The sequence below is a fragment of the Ruditapes philippinarum genome, unplaced genomic scaffold, assembly GCF_026571515.1.
Source record: "Ruditapes philippinarum isolate M1 unplaced genomic scaffold, ASM2657151v2 ctg13956_1_1_1_1, whole genome shotgun sequence".
NCBI lineage: Eukaryota > Metazoa > Mollusca > Bivalvia > Venerida > Veneridae > Ruditapes > Ruditapes philippinarum.
This window is the reverse complement of record NW_026865007.1, coordinates 1-13,993: the sequence shown is the minus strand read 5'-3', so window position 1 is coordinate 13,993 and position 13,993 is coordinate 1. Positions and strand designations below refer to the sequence as shown.

General features: G+C 32.8%; 1 protein-coding gene across 1 annotated transcript; it reads right to left on the bottom strand.

Moving 5' to 3' along the window:
* Positions 1–6,158: 6,158 nt before the first annotated feature.
* LOC132727540 (acid phosphatase type 7-like) lies at positions 6,159–13,256 on the bottom strand (the record flags this gene model as incomplete). Its single annotated transcript, XM_060713078.1, is given in 4 exon segments — positions 6,159–7,412; positions 10,876–11,060; positions 12,361–12,564; positions 13,139–13,256. Coding segments are annotated over 4 exon segments (980 nt in total), but the record flags the coding sequence as incomplete, so codon positions are not given.
* Between the last annotated feature and the right edge of the window lie 737 nt (positions 13,257–13,993).

Genomic DNA, 13,993 nt, shown 5'->3' with positions numbered 1-13,993 from the left:
GTAACAATTATTGAATAATGAAAATATTACAGTACATTTGAATTGATTTGATTATAAATTTCATTTTTATTCATAAACGATAAAGTAATTTATTTGAAAATAAATGTGTAGATATGAATACAACACACCAGAATATATATATTAATGCATCAAAGTACAGTTCATAGATCTGTAACATGGAAAGCTATACAAAAGGATGTACTATAATTTGGCAATTAAGTCTTGTAGGATGATTCAATTAATTGACTTTGTATAGAGTTCAAGCCAGGTCATGTCTTTTATTAGATATCACCACTGAAGACTCAATATTACTGTTTCAATATTCTATACTGCAGCCCATTTAACGGGTGTTTCAAAAATGATTTCTTTATTGCTCACCTATCAGCTTGCCTAGCAATACACAGATGGAACATCCCATCTTCCTTGTCTCCTTATTAACTTTAGAAGAAAAAAGCATTAGTGTGAGTCACTTGCTAGGGACATTGACATTGGTCAGAAGATGACCCCTATTGTTTTTGAAGTCAGTAGGTTAAAATAGGTTAAAATCAACATGGCCTTGATGACAAAAATGGATTATATTATCAAGCAATGTATACTTCAGTGCTTTCAATGCTTTGATTATATTGGTACTATATAACCATAAGACCATACTTTTGGGAAATGACCGGAATTAAATATGGTGGTAAAACAGTCCGTGATATGACCGATAAGTATGTCGGACGTCTCAATGAAAAACCCATTTAATAAATTATCGGCAGGACATGGTGCCTTATTTCGCTTAAGATCTTTAATTGCCAGTAGTATTTCAAAACTAGAAAAATACTCACGGAATTCTTCAGGGTTTACATTGTTTGAACACTTTTCAAGTTTTGACTTAAAATGATTCCAAAATTGCTTTGGTTTAGATTTACGAAGTTCGCATAATTCACGCGACTTTTTAGTCTTAAACACTCTTTTTTCTTGCGCATTAAAAGTTTATAAGAACGTTTACGCTCAAAAAGTAATTGTCTGTTATCTATTGATTTGTTTCCATTAAACAGTGTTAAATGAATTAAGCGCTAAAATATACAGCTTCTTTGATTCTACACACTCGCGATCAAACAACTCTTTATTACATGATATAGAATGCATATTGCATGACATCCGCGAATGTTTTAAGTACAGTTCGGCCACTTCTTCAATCAACGAGGAAAAACCCTCAACTAAATTATCAATTCAAAGAAGAGTGGTGCATGGTCACTGTATTCGTTAAACGGTAACAGTTGAAATGTATTAATCCGCTTAAAATCGTTATCATTCAAAACCAAATTGTCAATTGTACTACATGATCGTTGGTTTAAAAATGTGATTGAACTGGTATCACCAATTCTACCGTTAGCTTTTACGCAACGATGTAGACTTACAAAAAACAAGCTTGCGAAACCCCCGAGCATTGCAAACATTATCTTCTGAGGCCCGTCCTTGAGGAATATCAGGGGTATAAAAATCAAAATCTAGCTGATCATTACAAACATCAAAAGTTTGATCACAAGATATAATGTAATTTTAAGAAGGAATAAGATGTCATTATTTCTGCCCAATGGCATTTGCAATATTCGTTTTAGTAATGTGATATAAAGACGGCTAAGAAATTAAAATGTTCATGGCATTTTTCTTTATTTTGTCAGTTGAAGCATCAATGGTAATCATATGAAAAATCTAATCTAACATCATATTATTACTATGCTAAAATAATTATTTCGCAAATCATAACAAGATAATGTTGACTGTATTTTTGTATTATGTTGAGGGCCACAAATTGAGAAGTACAACGTTTAAATATAGTGTGCACCGCCCTTTTATTTTAATCAGCAATTTATAATGATAGACATGCCATAATAATAAGAAATAATTACCATTTTAAAGGTTAAAAAAATGAAAGAAGGCGGTTATGACAAATAAAAAAGTACCTATTTATAACGAGTGCCACAAAGTTTATATCAAAATTATATGTTAGAAAATATTTGATATACAGAAAAAAAGACAATTAGGCGGATAACAAAGTTCACTTTAAATCAAAACACATTATCTACATTCGGTGTTTATGTCCCTTGTTATTATTGGAGCTAAAGAGAGACAGCTCCAAATATTACATACTATTAAATGTTTGTAGTTGTCTCCCTTAATCTGTGTAATATCATTAATTCCTTAGATATGATTGACTTTAAATTGAAATATGTTATTTTTTTCCATGGATAACAAATACTTTATTTTCGTTCAGTATGTGTGTATTGGTATTAAACCATGATGCTAGTTATATATATTATCTTGAAATGGACACAAATATACTCATTTACCAAATACTTCATTTCTCGACAAATCTTGGTTCCTATATTCCGGTTTCTGTTCAGAAGAATATTAAATACCATCCTGTTATGAATTGCAAGTTACTTGAAAAAGAAAACATTTTAGTGCTAGTATAGAACCATGGAATCAGGAAACATTAATGAAATATAATCGGAGAACTATTAAAGGGTATTAAGCTACCTTAAGAAATATTTTCATAAAGTTATAAACATTAAAATTAAATTGTTTTATAAACATTAAAATTAAATTGTTTCTATAATCCTATAACGGTCGGTTTTTGAAAACATTGTACCGGTTATTTAAAACACATGAATAATGTACAAAAACAAAATAACAAAATATTTTACTGCTATTTAAAGCACAGTTTTAACCGTTTAGCTTAGGCAATATTCTTCCTTTTTTCTTTCATACAAACATTCCGGAACTATTTGTTTGTTTTATAATTCAAACAATAATTTTTGCCGCAGGTATATCACTTCATACACTTTAAAATCACAAAATACCTACTAATATGACAGAAAAACTTTTCAACTTATTTTCTGTTATACATGCAGTAAATAACTTCCCATACAATAATCTTATAGCTTATTTTTATGAATTGAATGCACAAACTTGCTTGTTAAAAGTTTCATCATCAATTTTTCAGATGGCGTAAATAAATTACGGGAAATTAAGCTAAATATTAAATTTTAAATTTTAGACGTTAAGCTTCACGCCTCTAATCGATTAAACAAATTGGAAAAAACCAAAAAGAAACAAAAACATCGAGTGCTTTGAATAAAAGTAGAAACACACTGCATGTCTGCATGTGAAATTATAATTTTATTCCCATAGTTATACTAACGGAGCTAAACCTAACTTCATTGTACACTATTATTTTCCCGGTGTGAAGAAGGTTGTTGTGGTGTTGGTGTGCTGTGTTGTCGAGATATTTCGGCTACCACTGCTACATGAAAAACAAGACAAACAAAACAAGAGGGCCATGATGGCCCTGGATCGCTCACCTGAGACAACCGCATCCAATCAATGTCTTAAACAAGCATCATGTCCAAGTTTGATGACAACTGAGTCAAACATGTGACCTCTAGTGTGTTATAAAGATTTTTCCATATTTGGGCAATGTGACCTAATTTTTGACCGGACACAACCAAACTTGACCTAGAAATCATCAAAACAACTTCTTGACAAATTTCCAGAATATTTGGATGAAAACTGCAGCCACTAGAGTGTTAACAAGCTTTTTCTATTTTTAGCTCATGAGACCTAGTTTTTGACCAGACATGACCCATCTTCGAACTTGACCTAGATATCATCAAAAGAACCTTCCTGACAAATTTCCAGAATATTTGGATGAAAACTGCAGCCTCTAGAGTGTTAACAAGCTTTTCTATTTTTGGCTCCTGTGACCTAGTTTTTGACCGAAGATGACCCATCTTTAAACTGGACCTAGATATCATCAAAACAATTTTCCTGACAAATTTCCAGAATATTTGGATGAAAACTGCAGCCACTAAAGTGTTAACAAGCTTTTTCTATTTTTAGCTCATGTGACCTAGTTTTTGACCGGACATGACCCATCTTCGAACTTGACCTAGATATCATCAAAACAACCTTCTTGACAAATTTCCAGAATATTTGGATAAAAACTGCAGCCTCTAGAGTGTTAACAAGCTTTTTCTATTTTTAGCTCCTGTGACCTAGTTTTTGACCGGATATGACCCCTCTTCAAACTTGACCTAGAAATCATCAAAACAACTTCTTGACAAATTTCCAGAATATTTGGATGAAAACTGCAGCCACTAGAGTGTTAACAAGCTTTTTCTATTTTTAGCTCCTGTGACCTAGTTTTTGACCGGAGATGACCCATCTTCGAACTTGACCTAGATATCATCAAAACAACCTTCCTGACAAATTTCCAGAATATTTGGATAAAAACTGCAGCCTCTAGAGTGTTAACAAGCTTTTTCTATTTTTAGCTCATGTGACCTAGTTTTTGACCGGAGATGACCCCTCTTCAAACTTGACCTAGAAATCATCAAAACAACTTCTTGACAAATTTCCAGAATATTTGGATGAAAACTGCAGCCACTAGAGTGTTAACAAGCTTTTATATTTTTAGCTCCTGTGACCAAGTTTTTGACCGGACATGACCCATCTTCAAACTTGACCTAGAAATCATCAAAACAACCTTCCTGACAAATTTCCAGAATATTTGGATGAAAACTGCAGCCACTAGAGTGCTAACAAGCTTTTTCTATTTTTAGCTCCTGTGACCTAGTTTTTGACCGGAGATGACCCATCTTCGAACTTGACCTAAATATCATTTTAACAACCTTCCTGACAAATTTCAAGAATATTTGGATGAAAACTGCAGCCTCTAGAGTGTTAACAAGCTTTTTCTATTTTTAGCTCCTGTGACCTAGTTTTTGACCGAAGATGACCCATCTTGGAACTTGACCTAGAAATCATCAAAATAACTTTCCTGACAAATTTCAAGAATATTTGGATGAAAACTGCAGCCACAAGAGTGTTAACAAGCTTTCTCTATTTTTAGATCCTGTGACCTAGTTTTTGACCAGACATGACCCATCTTCGAACTTGACCTAGATATCATCTTTACAAACAACCTTCCTGACAAATTTCCAGAATATTTGGATGAAAACTGCAGCCACTAGAGTGTTAACAAGCTTTTTCTATTTTTAGCTCCTGTGACTTAGTTTTTGACCAAAGATGACCCATCTTCGAACTTGACCTAGATATCATCTTTACAAACAACCTTTCTAACAAATTTCCAGAATATTTGGATGAAAATTACAGCCTCCAGAGTGTTAACAAGGTTTTTCTATTTTTAGCTCCTGTGACCTCGTTTTTGACCCGAGATAACCCATCTTCGAACTCAATCTGTATTTCATTGAGACAAACATTCTGACAAAGTTTGAAGATGATCCAATCAAAACTGTGACTGGTTGACTGTTAACAACCCAATTGTTGACGACGCACGACGCACGACGACGGACGCCGGACATAGCCCCATCACTATACCTCACCATGACCACTTCGTGGTCAGGTGAGCTAAAAAAAAAAACAAACAAACAAAAAACAAAAAAAAAAAAAAAAAAAAAAAAAAAAAAAAAAAAAAACGCCATGAAAATTTTATCCATTGTATTTATTGCTAACAGTTTTATTATTCATTTAAAGAATAAATAACCAGTATCTATAGTAACAAAGTATAAATCTTACAAACACTTGAGGTGACAAAACAAAGCACACTTAAAAATTCATGTACCATTCTAAAATAAAAAAAACTAATGCTGTTTACAATATATTGTACATCTGACATATATTTTACATATGTGCGAGGTAGTTTCTCGATAAATATTGCTTTTTGCTGAATTTTCTGTAGTCAAAGACTTGAGAGGAGCACAAGATTAAGGCGCAACTTATGTAATATTTAAGCATTGTAGTTTCTTAAGAAAAGGTCTTAGTTACTAAAGTTACATTAACATGCGTGTATTTGTTTATGTATCGTTGTCATGTTTCTTACATGATTTATTAAATTTATAGATGTCCATAAGTCAAAACTCCAGGGATAATATAGCATAATTTAAATAACTTTTTGTAAAGGTAAGTTGACGCTACTTACGACATACATAAAGCTTATGCACACTAGAGGAGCTTATTTAGTTTAAATTTGAAAGAGACAGTTATTGGGTAGATATTCGCCCTGGCAGATAATTCCCTGTATGCAACACTAATACAAGAATACAAGTTACAAAAACAATATCTATCACATTGGAAAAATACATCATATCTGTATAATGCAATGATAAATGTAATCTAATGCAGATGTTAACATACAATAAATCATAAATCATAAAATTCTAGCCATGCTTGGAATTCTAAATTGGAGAAAAACAGAATCCCTAAAGAAGGCCCAACAAGGCAAAACTGAAAATGTTGCAGGCTTGGTTTGATTGAGCATGATCATAGACGGCACTGGTAAATGCAAGTTACCTTCCAAGCCGATATCACCGTCTAAATCGAGTTTACCATTATGAACACAAGTTAAAGACATAAAAACATATTTTTTTATGTACGGAAACTGCATTTTAGCAGTCAAAAATCACGACTAAAACTGTAAAATATAAAACGATATAAAAACATAAACATAAAAGGCACATATATTACATGTTATATTAGAGCGATAAATAATGTACAATATTTGCTAATGGCACAGATTCACATCACAAGGTGTTGTAACGTTTTTTGTAACATTTTATACAGGTGCTTATGAGATACCTGTTTTGTCCATGAAAAGACCGAATATCAAATATTCTTATTAAACTACTGTATTTATTCCAGTTTAAAACATGCTTATTGTATCAGCAGCGAAGACACTGCCATACTCCGCCCGCACGAAGTTAGAAAAAAGTCATAAGACTACATGGATTACAATTTCTAAGATAGTTTAAAAGTGTTACTTAGAAGCATATACATGTATATGTGAACAAGAAAGAAACCATCTAAAGGTACTAAAAGTACGATCAACTGGACGGATACATTTAAACACTGTTTGTAACTTGTGAACTATGTTCACAGATCAAAGTCTTCCAGAAGGAGTTCCTCAGTATCACTGTCCTCAAATGACGAATCGCTAACTCTTCTATTGCCCTTGCTTTTTACACATCTGTTGTTGCATATACCATGAATTTTATGTAGATGTTTAGAACGACGTTTGAAAAATACACACACAAAAAAAACACCGGAAGTTATATTTACAAGCAAAGCAAAAGTAAGTATCATAAAAAATTCAATATTGCACATCAAAGGCATGTTACAGACACAAGAGTTGTGTGGATAAGGTCCGCGACAACTTATATTTTCTACAAACTGACCGTGATTTTCTTGAACAAGCCAAAAATGGTCCATTGTTGAATTATCCAAAGCATCATTTTGTATAAATAGTAAATGACTGGTGTTATGGATTTCAAGAACGCTGAATGACTGGATATTCTGTTGATGTGGCTTTCTAGTGAACCTGAATGCCGACCAATGTTTGAGCGAATCTGAAATAAGTAAAACAAACAAATTGTAACATATAACGTTTTCCTAAAACATAGGAACTAACATTTGTGTTCGGTTATGTTCGGATATTTTATGGTGCATCAAGACTTTGCAACAGGTTGTGTAATAGTATTTCTTTTTTTGTCCTGTTAAGAAAAGTTCATTTTTTCCATTAAATAATGTGTATTTGTTTCGGATTAATAGATCGTGCGATATAAAATACACTTAATATTCCCTTTTTTCTTTTATAAACCAAATTGTCCTTATACGTTTTGTAAGCATTGATTTATATGCGCTTTTATATCATTGGAAATGATAATTTTATAACTTTAAGATGAACATATAATACTATATCATGACTATATTTTATTGTCCTCGCATCATCTTCATTGGCAGAATTATTTTGTATGCTAACTTCTTATTCCGGGGCCAAGGCGGATGGACAGAAGAAAGCATAGAAGATGTATGCCGTCAATAAATATACTCAATTAATCTAAGACTATAACAATTTGCAATTGTTCCACTCTTCTGTATCTTCTAGTAAATCTCTAGTGATAGATGTTCTTTATTTTACTTACTTACATTTATATAGAAAGCATTTTTTTTTTAAATAAAAAATTCAATACATATATTTATAAAGTATTTATGAATTTAATTGATTAACACGTTTATTGAAATGTGAATTATTTCTTCAACCATATTTTTAAATAACTTTATAAGTTTATACTGTCCTAGGATGATAACTTGAGCCTTTGTTTACATAACAAAGACCAATAACAATGCGAAAAATAGGTTAGGCAGATCAATGCCACAATCTATAAAAATGAAAATAAAACTACATGTTATCATATGTCTTGTTAGCGCAGTAGGTAGAGCAACCGTGTCAGTAATGAGTTTATCCGTACATACAGAAGTTCGACTACTGGTACATTTTTTTTACCTCAGAACAGTCAATTGTTTGACCGGTTTTATGCATACATGAATATGAGATCGAATATTTTATTTCACTGTGATCAAAATATACAAAAAGAAAAAAGAATAGAAATAAAATATAATTATATACTATAAAATATATATAATAAGAAGAAAACAAAAAGGAAAACGAAAATAAATGAATAATAATAATGATAAAAAAACAGAGCAAGAAGAAAAACCTGTGGTTATAAAATGGCACTACTTGTGGTTCGAACCTATGAGAACAAAACTCTAAAAGTTACAAATAATTTCGATCTACCGACAGAGCCATAACGGTAATACGCAAACGATACTGTAAGAATAATGCTATATAGTATTTGTAAGTGTTTACTTTTACGATATCGGATAATAATCCAGATAACCCCGTTTTTGGACTTTCCCATGTACCGTTAAGACCAAATTATCATCCTAGGACAGTATATTGTAATTGTATTTATAATAATTTATAAATTTAAACTTTCATGCTTTTTAAAGTATCAATAGTATTTTTTATTCAATCTTAACGTTTTTGGTTGGGTTTCACGTCGCACCAACACAGTATATGTCATATAGCGGCTGTACAGCTTTACTTGTAGAGGAAGACATCAGGTGCCCCTCTGCGCATTTTTTCAGGCACACCTGGTGCCTATGTAGAACCATCGACGTTTTGTAAGCTAGCTGGACAGCTTTCTCACATAAACAGCAGTGAATGGCAAGATGTTTGAAGTTAACGAACTTAACCACTCGGGCAAGGCCACCAGAAAATACTATTTCAATATCGCTTGTGCTCACATTAGCCAAGATTTATGTACTCATACTAGAAGTCATTTATATCAATTATATTGTCTGATATCTTGTTAGGGCCATTACAAAAAGGCAACAAAAGGCATATTATTCGGTTCGTTAAACATATCTTATCCACTTCAAAGTCTTTTTAGCGTCAATTTGTGTACTAGAAATGTGTCGTCACGCCACGGATGCTCCCGCATGCAACCAAAATTTCAGATGTTATAATATTTAGTTCCAAATTTGTTTGCACAAATTGCTTTTTTCCTTTTAAGTTCAAAGTCCTTAAAACTATTCAATGTTAACACAAACCATTTCTATACAAAGTTCAAGGCACTGAAACTATTCAGAGTAAACCTTTTGTAAATAGCATATTGCATATTTGTAGGCAAAATAATGGCTACATACATTTCCACAAAAGTATGAGTGCTGAAACTGAAAATTCAAAATTTTTCAAACATTCAAGAAAGATAACTTTGTCCTTAATCATTGAACCACGACCAAATTCAAACTTGAACTGCTTATTCCTAAGATGTATCTATATGTCAAATTTGAGTTGAATGTGTACAAAAATTTGGGAGATAATGAACAGAAACTTAAAATTTCTGATTTTTTTTCAAAGTTAAAGGGGCATAACTCTGCAAAAAATCATCGAACCATGACAAAATTCAAACTTGACCTGCGCATTTCTTTGACGTATCCATATGTCAAATTTGAGTTGTAATACCCAAGAGGAGATAATGAACGGAAAATGAAAATTTCATATCATTTTCAAAGTAAAAGGGACATAACTCTGCAAAAAATCATCGAACCATGACCAAATTTGAACTTGATCTGCGCATTTGTTTGGCATATCCGTATGTCAAATTTGAGTTGAATATGAAATACTGTTGGGGAGATAATGAACAGAAACTTAAAATTTCATATTATTTTCAAAGTGAAAGGGCATAACTCTGCCAAAAATCATCGAACCATGACCAAATTCGAACTTGACCTGCGCATTCCTTTGACATATCCATATGTCAAGTTTGAGTTGAATGTGTAATACCGTTGGGGAGATAGCTCTGCCAAAAATCACCAAACCATGACCAAATTCGAACTTGACCTGTATTTTGTCATGACATATCCATATGTCAAGTTTGAGTTGAATGTGTAATACCGTTGGGGAGGTAATGAACGGAAACTGAAAATTTCATATTATTTTCAAAGTAAAAGGGACATAACTCTGCCAAAAATCATCGAACCATCCCCAAATTCGAACTTGACCTGTATTTTCTCATGACATATCCATATGCCAAATTTGACTTGAATGTATGCAACCGTTACTATGATAATGAACGGAAACAGATGATGACGGAATGACAGAATGACGGAAGGACGGAATGAAAAGAACGAAAAGGGTAACACTATATGCCCCCGCCATTATATGGCGGGGGCATAATAAATTTCCAAAATTCAGTTTGATTGAAACTTGCTTTCGCGCGACCTTATTTAGACCAGATATTAGTTGAATCTCAAAGAAATTTCATGAATCTTATTCTACAGAAATAGTGCAGACATTAATTGCCACAAAATGAACTCAAAAACAAATACTGGTAAAGTTTATTAATTTCAAAACTATCCTTCGTTTAGGTCTTATACCAATTGCACCCCTATTGTTGATACAAACTAGCCTTGATTCATAAAGATATATTAAACACATTACATTGGTTCTGATAATCATACCTTCCCAGCCATCTATTCCTTCTGTTGAACCAGCTGCACCAGTAATAATGTGGACAGGAGCTCTAGGATTGGTATAATTAAATCGCTCTACCTTCCCGTCAAACATAGGATACAGTCTCTCATATGAATGCTCATGTGCCTCGATCACAAGGTCAACACCTTGGGCATTAAACAATGACTCAAGTCTGAAAACATTTTCACTTTATTCTGTTAATCTTATTGCAAGTTATTCGTTTACAATAAATGTTAAAAAAAATCCGGAAGACTTTGATATTGGAAGATTGGTTTAAAAAAAAAGAAGGTTAAATTCCTCTAAACTTCGGAGAGTTATAGATTGTTGTTGAGATCTATATGACCCTTGAAAACAGCAAATGTTTTAAAGTTATCATAAGGTTATATATTGTCACATATATCCCGTTTGCAAACAATATAAAAATTAATGAAATTCATTTTATTTTAATTATTGAAAAATACTTGCGTGGCTTCGTAAAATTCAAGGAACTACAACCCTACATATCGCGCACTTAGATGATTTAATAATGTGTATGAACGCCTTTAAAGTTTGTTTTCAATAAAAAAAGAACAGACACCTTATATAAATAACAATTATTCAAATCATATTTATCGTCAAATGACTAATAGTAAGACTGGTAAATATAAAAAATTGATAGGTAGCCTCAGATGTCATTTGGTTTGAAAACACAATCTGTAAAAATCCCTCATGCTAATTATCTGTATGTAATAGCAAATTATTTTTGCCACACCTACCAACGTAAACCTTCTGTACCACTGGGGCTTTGCTATAAAACACATTGTAAGTCGTTTTATGCCACTGATACCACGGATCTTAATTCTGATAGTGACAAACTAGTAGAAGTCTTCTTCTATGGACAAATGTCTTAGCAACATGAATTTTCAACATACCTTTCATTCCTAGAAAATCGTATTAAATCAAAGAGCTATTAGATAATTAAATGACCCTCGTGAGACAATTTACTTGTATAAATCCGAAGTACGCGTATGCCAATATATAACCTTGTATCATTGTTTGGGAACCTTTCTGTTGAAAATGTGTCGGAGTTAAAGTGTAAGCACACATATACATGCACAGTGCGTTAACTGGAGTGCAGGTTTTAGTTACCCGCACTCCAGAGCATGCCAATTGATAGCCTCATTTTGTCTGGGGTTTACTTCAATTGAAACGCCCTCGGTCCTTATCAGAAGAGTGACTGGAAGGGTCGAAAAGTTGCTATTGGAGTTTATTTATTGTGACGACTGAGGAAGGAATAGCGATAATAATATCATATTGAGATGCTCGTTCATTGGTTATTTTTTTATAAGGGGGTTCATATTGTGACAACAGGGGACGTGTTTTTATTTTTGCCTATGATATAAAAGAGACAGAACATCAAAACACTCGGCAATTTAATCTATACTCGTTTAAATCAGATAGCCCCATGTTTCGGTGCTATTTCTAGTACTTACCCAGATCTCACCCATCCCTTCAAAAAAGCATCGGTACAATCATCACCGTCGTTATTTGAGCAGTACATTGGTCGATGTCCAAACGCAATTATCCATGGTGTTTTATATCTATTTTGATTAGCTGTTCTCAAATCACGTGTTAACCAATCAAACTGCTGACAAACGTATCTTTCGTTATAGGTGAAATAAACCTCTGTTGAATAACTAAAATTAAAAGGAAAAATACATACTTATATTTGACACACATAAACTTTCATTGACCTGTTAAGTTAATAATACTATGAGGTGATTGGATGAGTTCACAACTGTCAAATCTAAATCAGACTAGCCGCTAGCAGAGTCTGATATATGTTTTGCAACTGTGTACCCGTCTAATAGAATCAGTTTTGTTCTCCACAATGTCTAATTTCACATTATAAATAGATTTTAACAGATCTTTGTTACTAAATTAAGGAATTGGTATAATATTTTTGACATTGAAAATAGAAATGAGGCTAGATAGAATGACAAATGCATTTCATATTTTGAATGTTTTGGACATTTGAAATTGAAACGAGGCTAAATTGATAAGATAATGTTTTCTTTTGGAATATCACGTGGTCCAAACGCTGAAACTTTGTTGGGTGTGAAATAAAAATGGTTATCGTTTAAAATATGATATATCCATCCATTGTTAATTTACCACGCACGAATAATATTTGTATGTTAGAACACATTGAAGGATTTATTATTTTTGATCGTGTCTGTAGTTGTTACTCCATTCTTTATTAAAGCTCACCTAATAAAATGAACTAGTCCAACGTCAAAGCTGTACCACATTTTATCAAGTGGTATCGGCCATGGCGTGTTAGGCGTCGAGAAACGGTTTCTGTAGGACTTGAAATCTTCAGCAATTTCTGGAACAAAAAAGTTTGGGTAAAAGAAGATGTGACAGTTAAAATAAGCAAATTGGAAATGCATTAAAACGAGTGCAACAACGTCTATGACGACGACGACGACCATGCAGATTATATCTAATATATGAGCAGCGTCACGACAAAACCAACATAGTGCGTTAGCGACCAGCGCATCAGGATTCATGTTGTTCGCTTACCAATTCTATTACAAGTAGAGAAACTGATAATAAACAGAATAGATCCTGATCAGACTGCGCGGATGCGCAGGCTGGTCTGGATCCATGCTGATCGCAAATGCACTATGTTGGTTTTGACATGACGCAGCTCATATAGTCTCTTCGCGACCACATAACCTCGTTTGATATAACTTTTTTTCAGAGTACCGTCGGTAGAGGAAGTCTGTTAAAGAAAGACAATTGAAAGGGTTGTTTTCAGAAAGAAATAAAGAAAGAAAGAAAGAAAGAAAGAAAGAAAGAAAAAGAAAGAAGGAAACCCAAAACAGTCCGAGTATTTCTGCCAGTAAGTTGCAATGTTGCAATAGAGAATGAGCATAAAGTAATTGTAGATTTAATACGATTTATATGACAACATAAATAGTATAAAATCCACAGTAACTTGCGTGAAATATCTGATTTATTGCATTTACAATTACTTTCTTTATCTTATCAAGTGATAATTATTACAAAGTATATGCTACTTATAAATAAGAATAAATCAATCAGATATTTATAAACAAT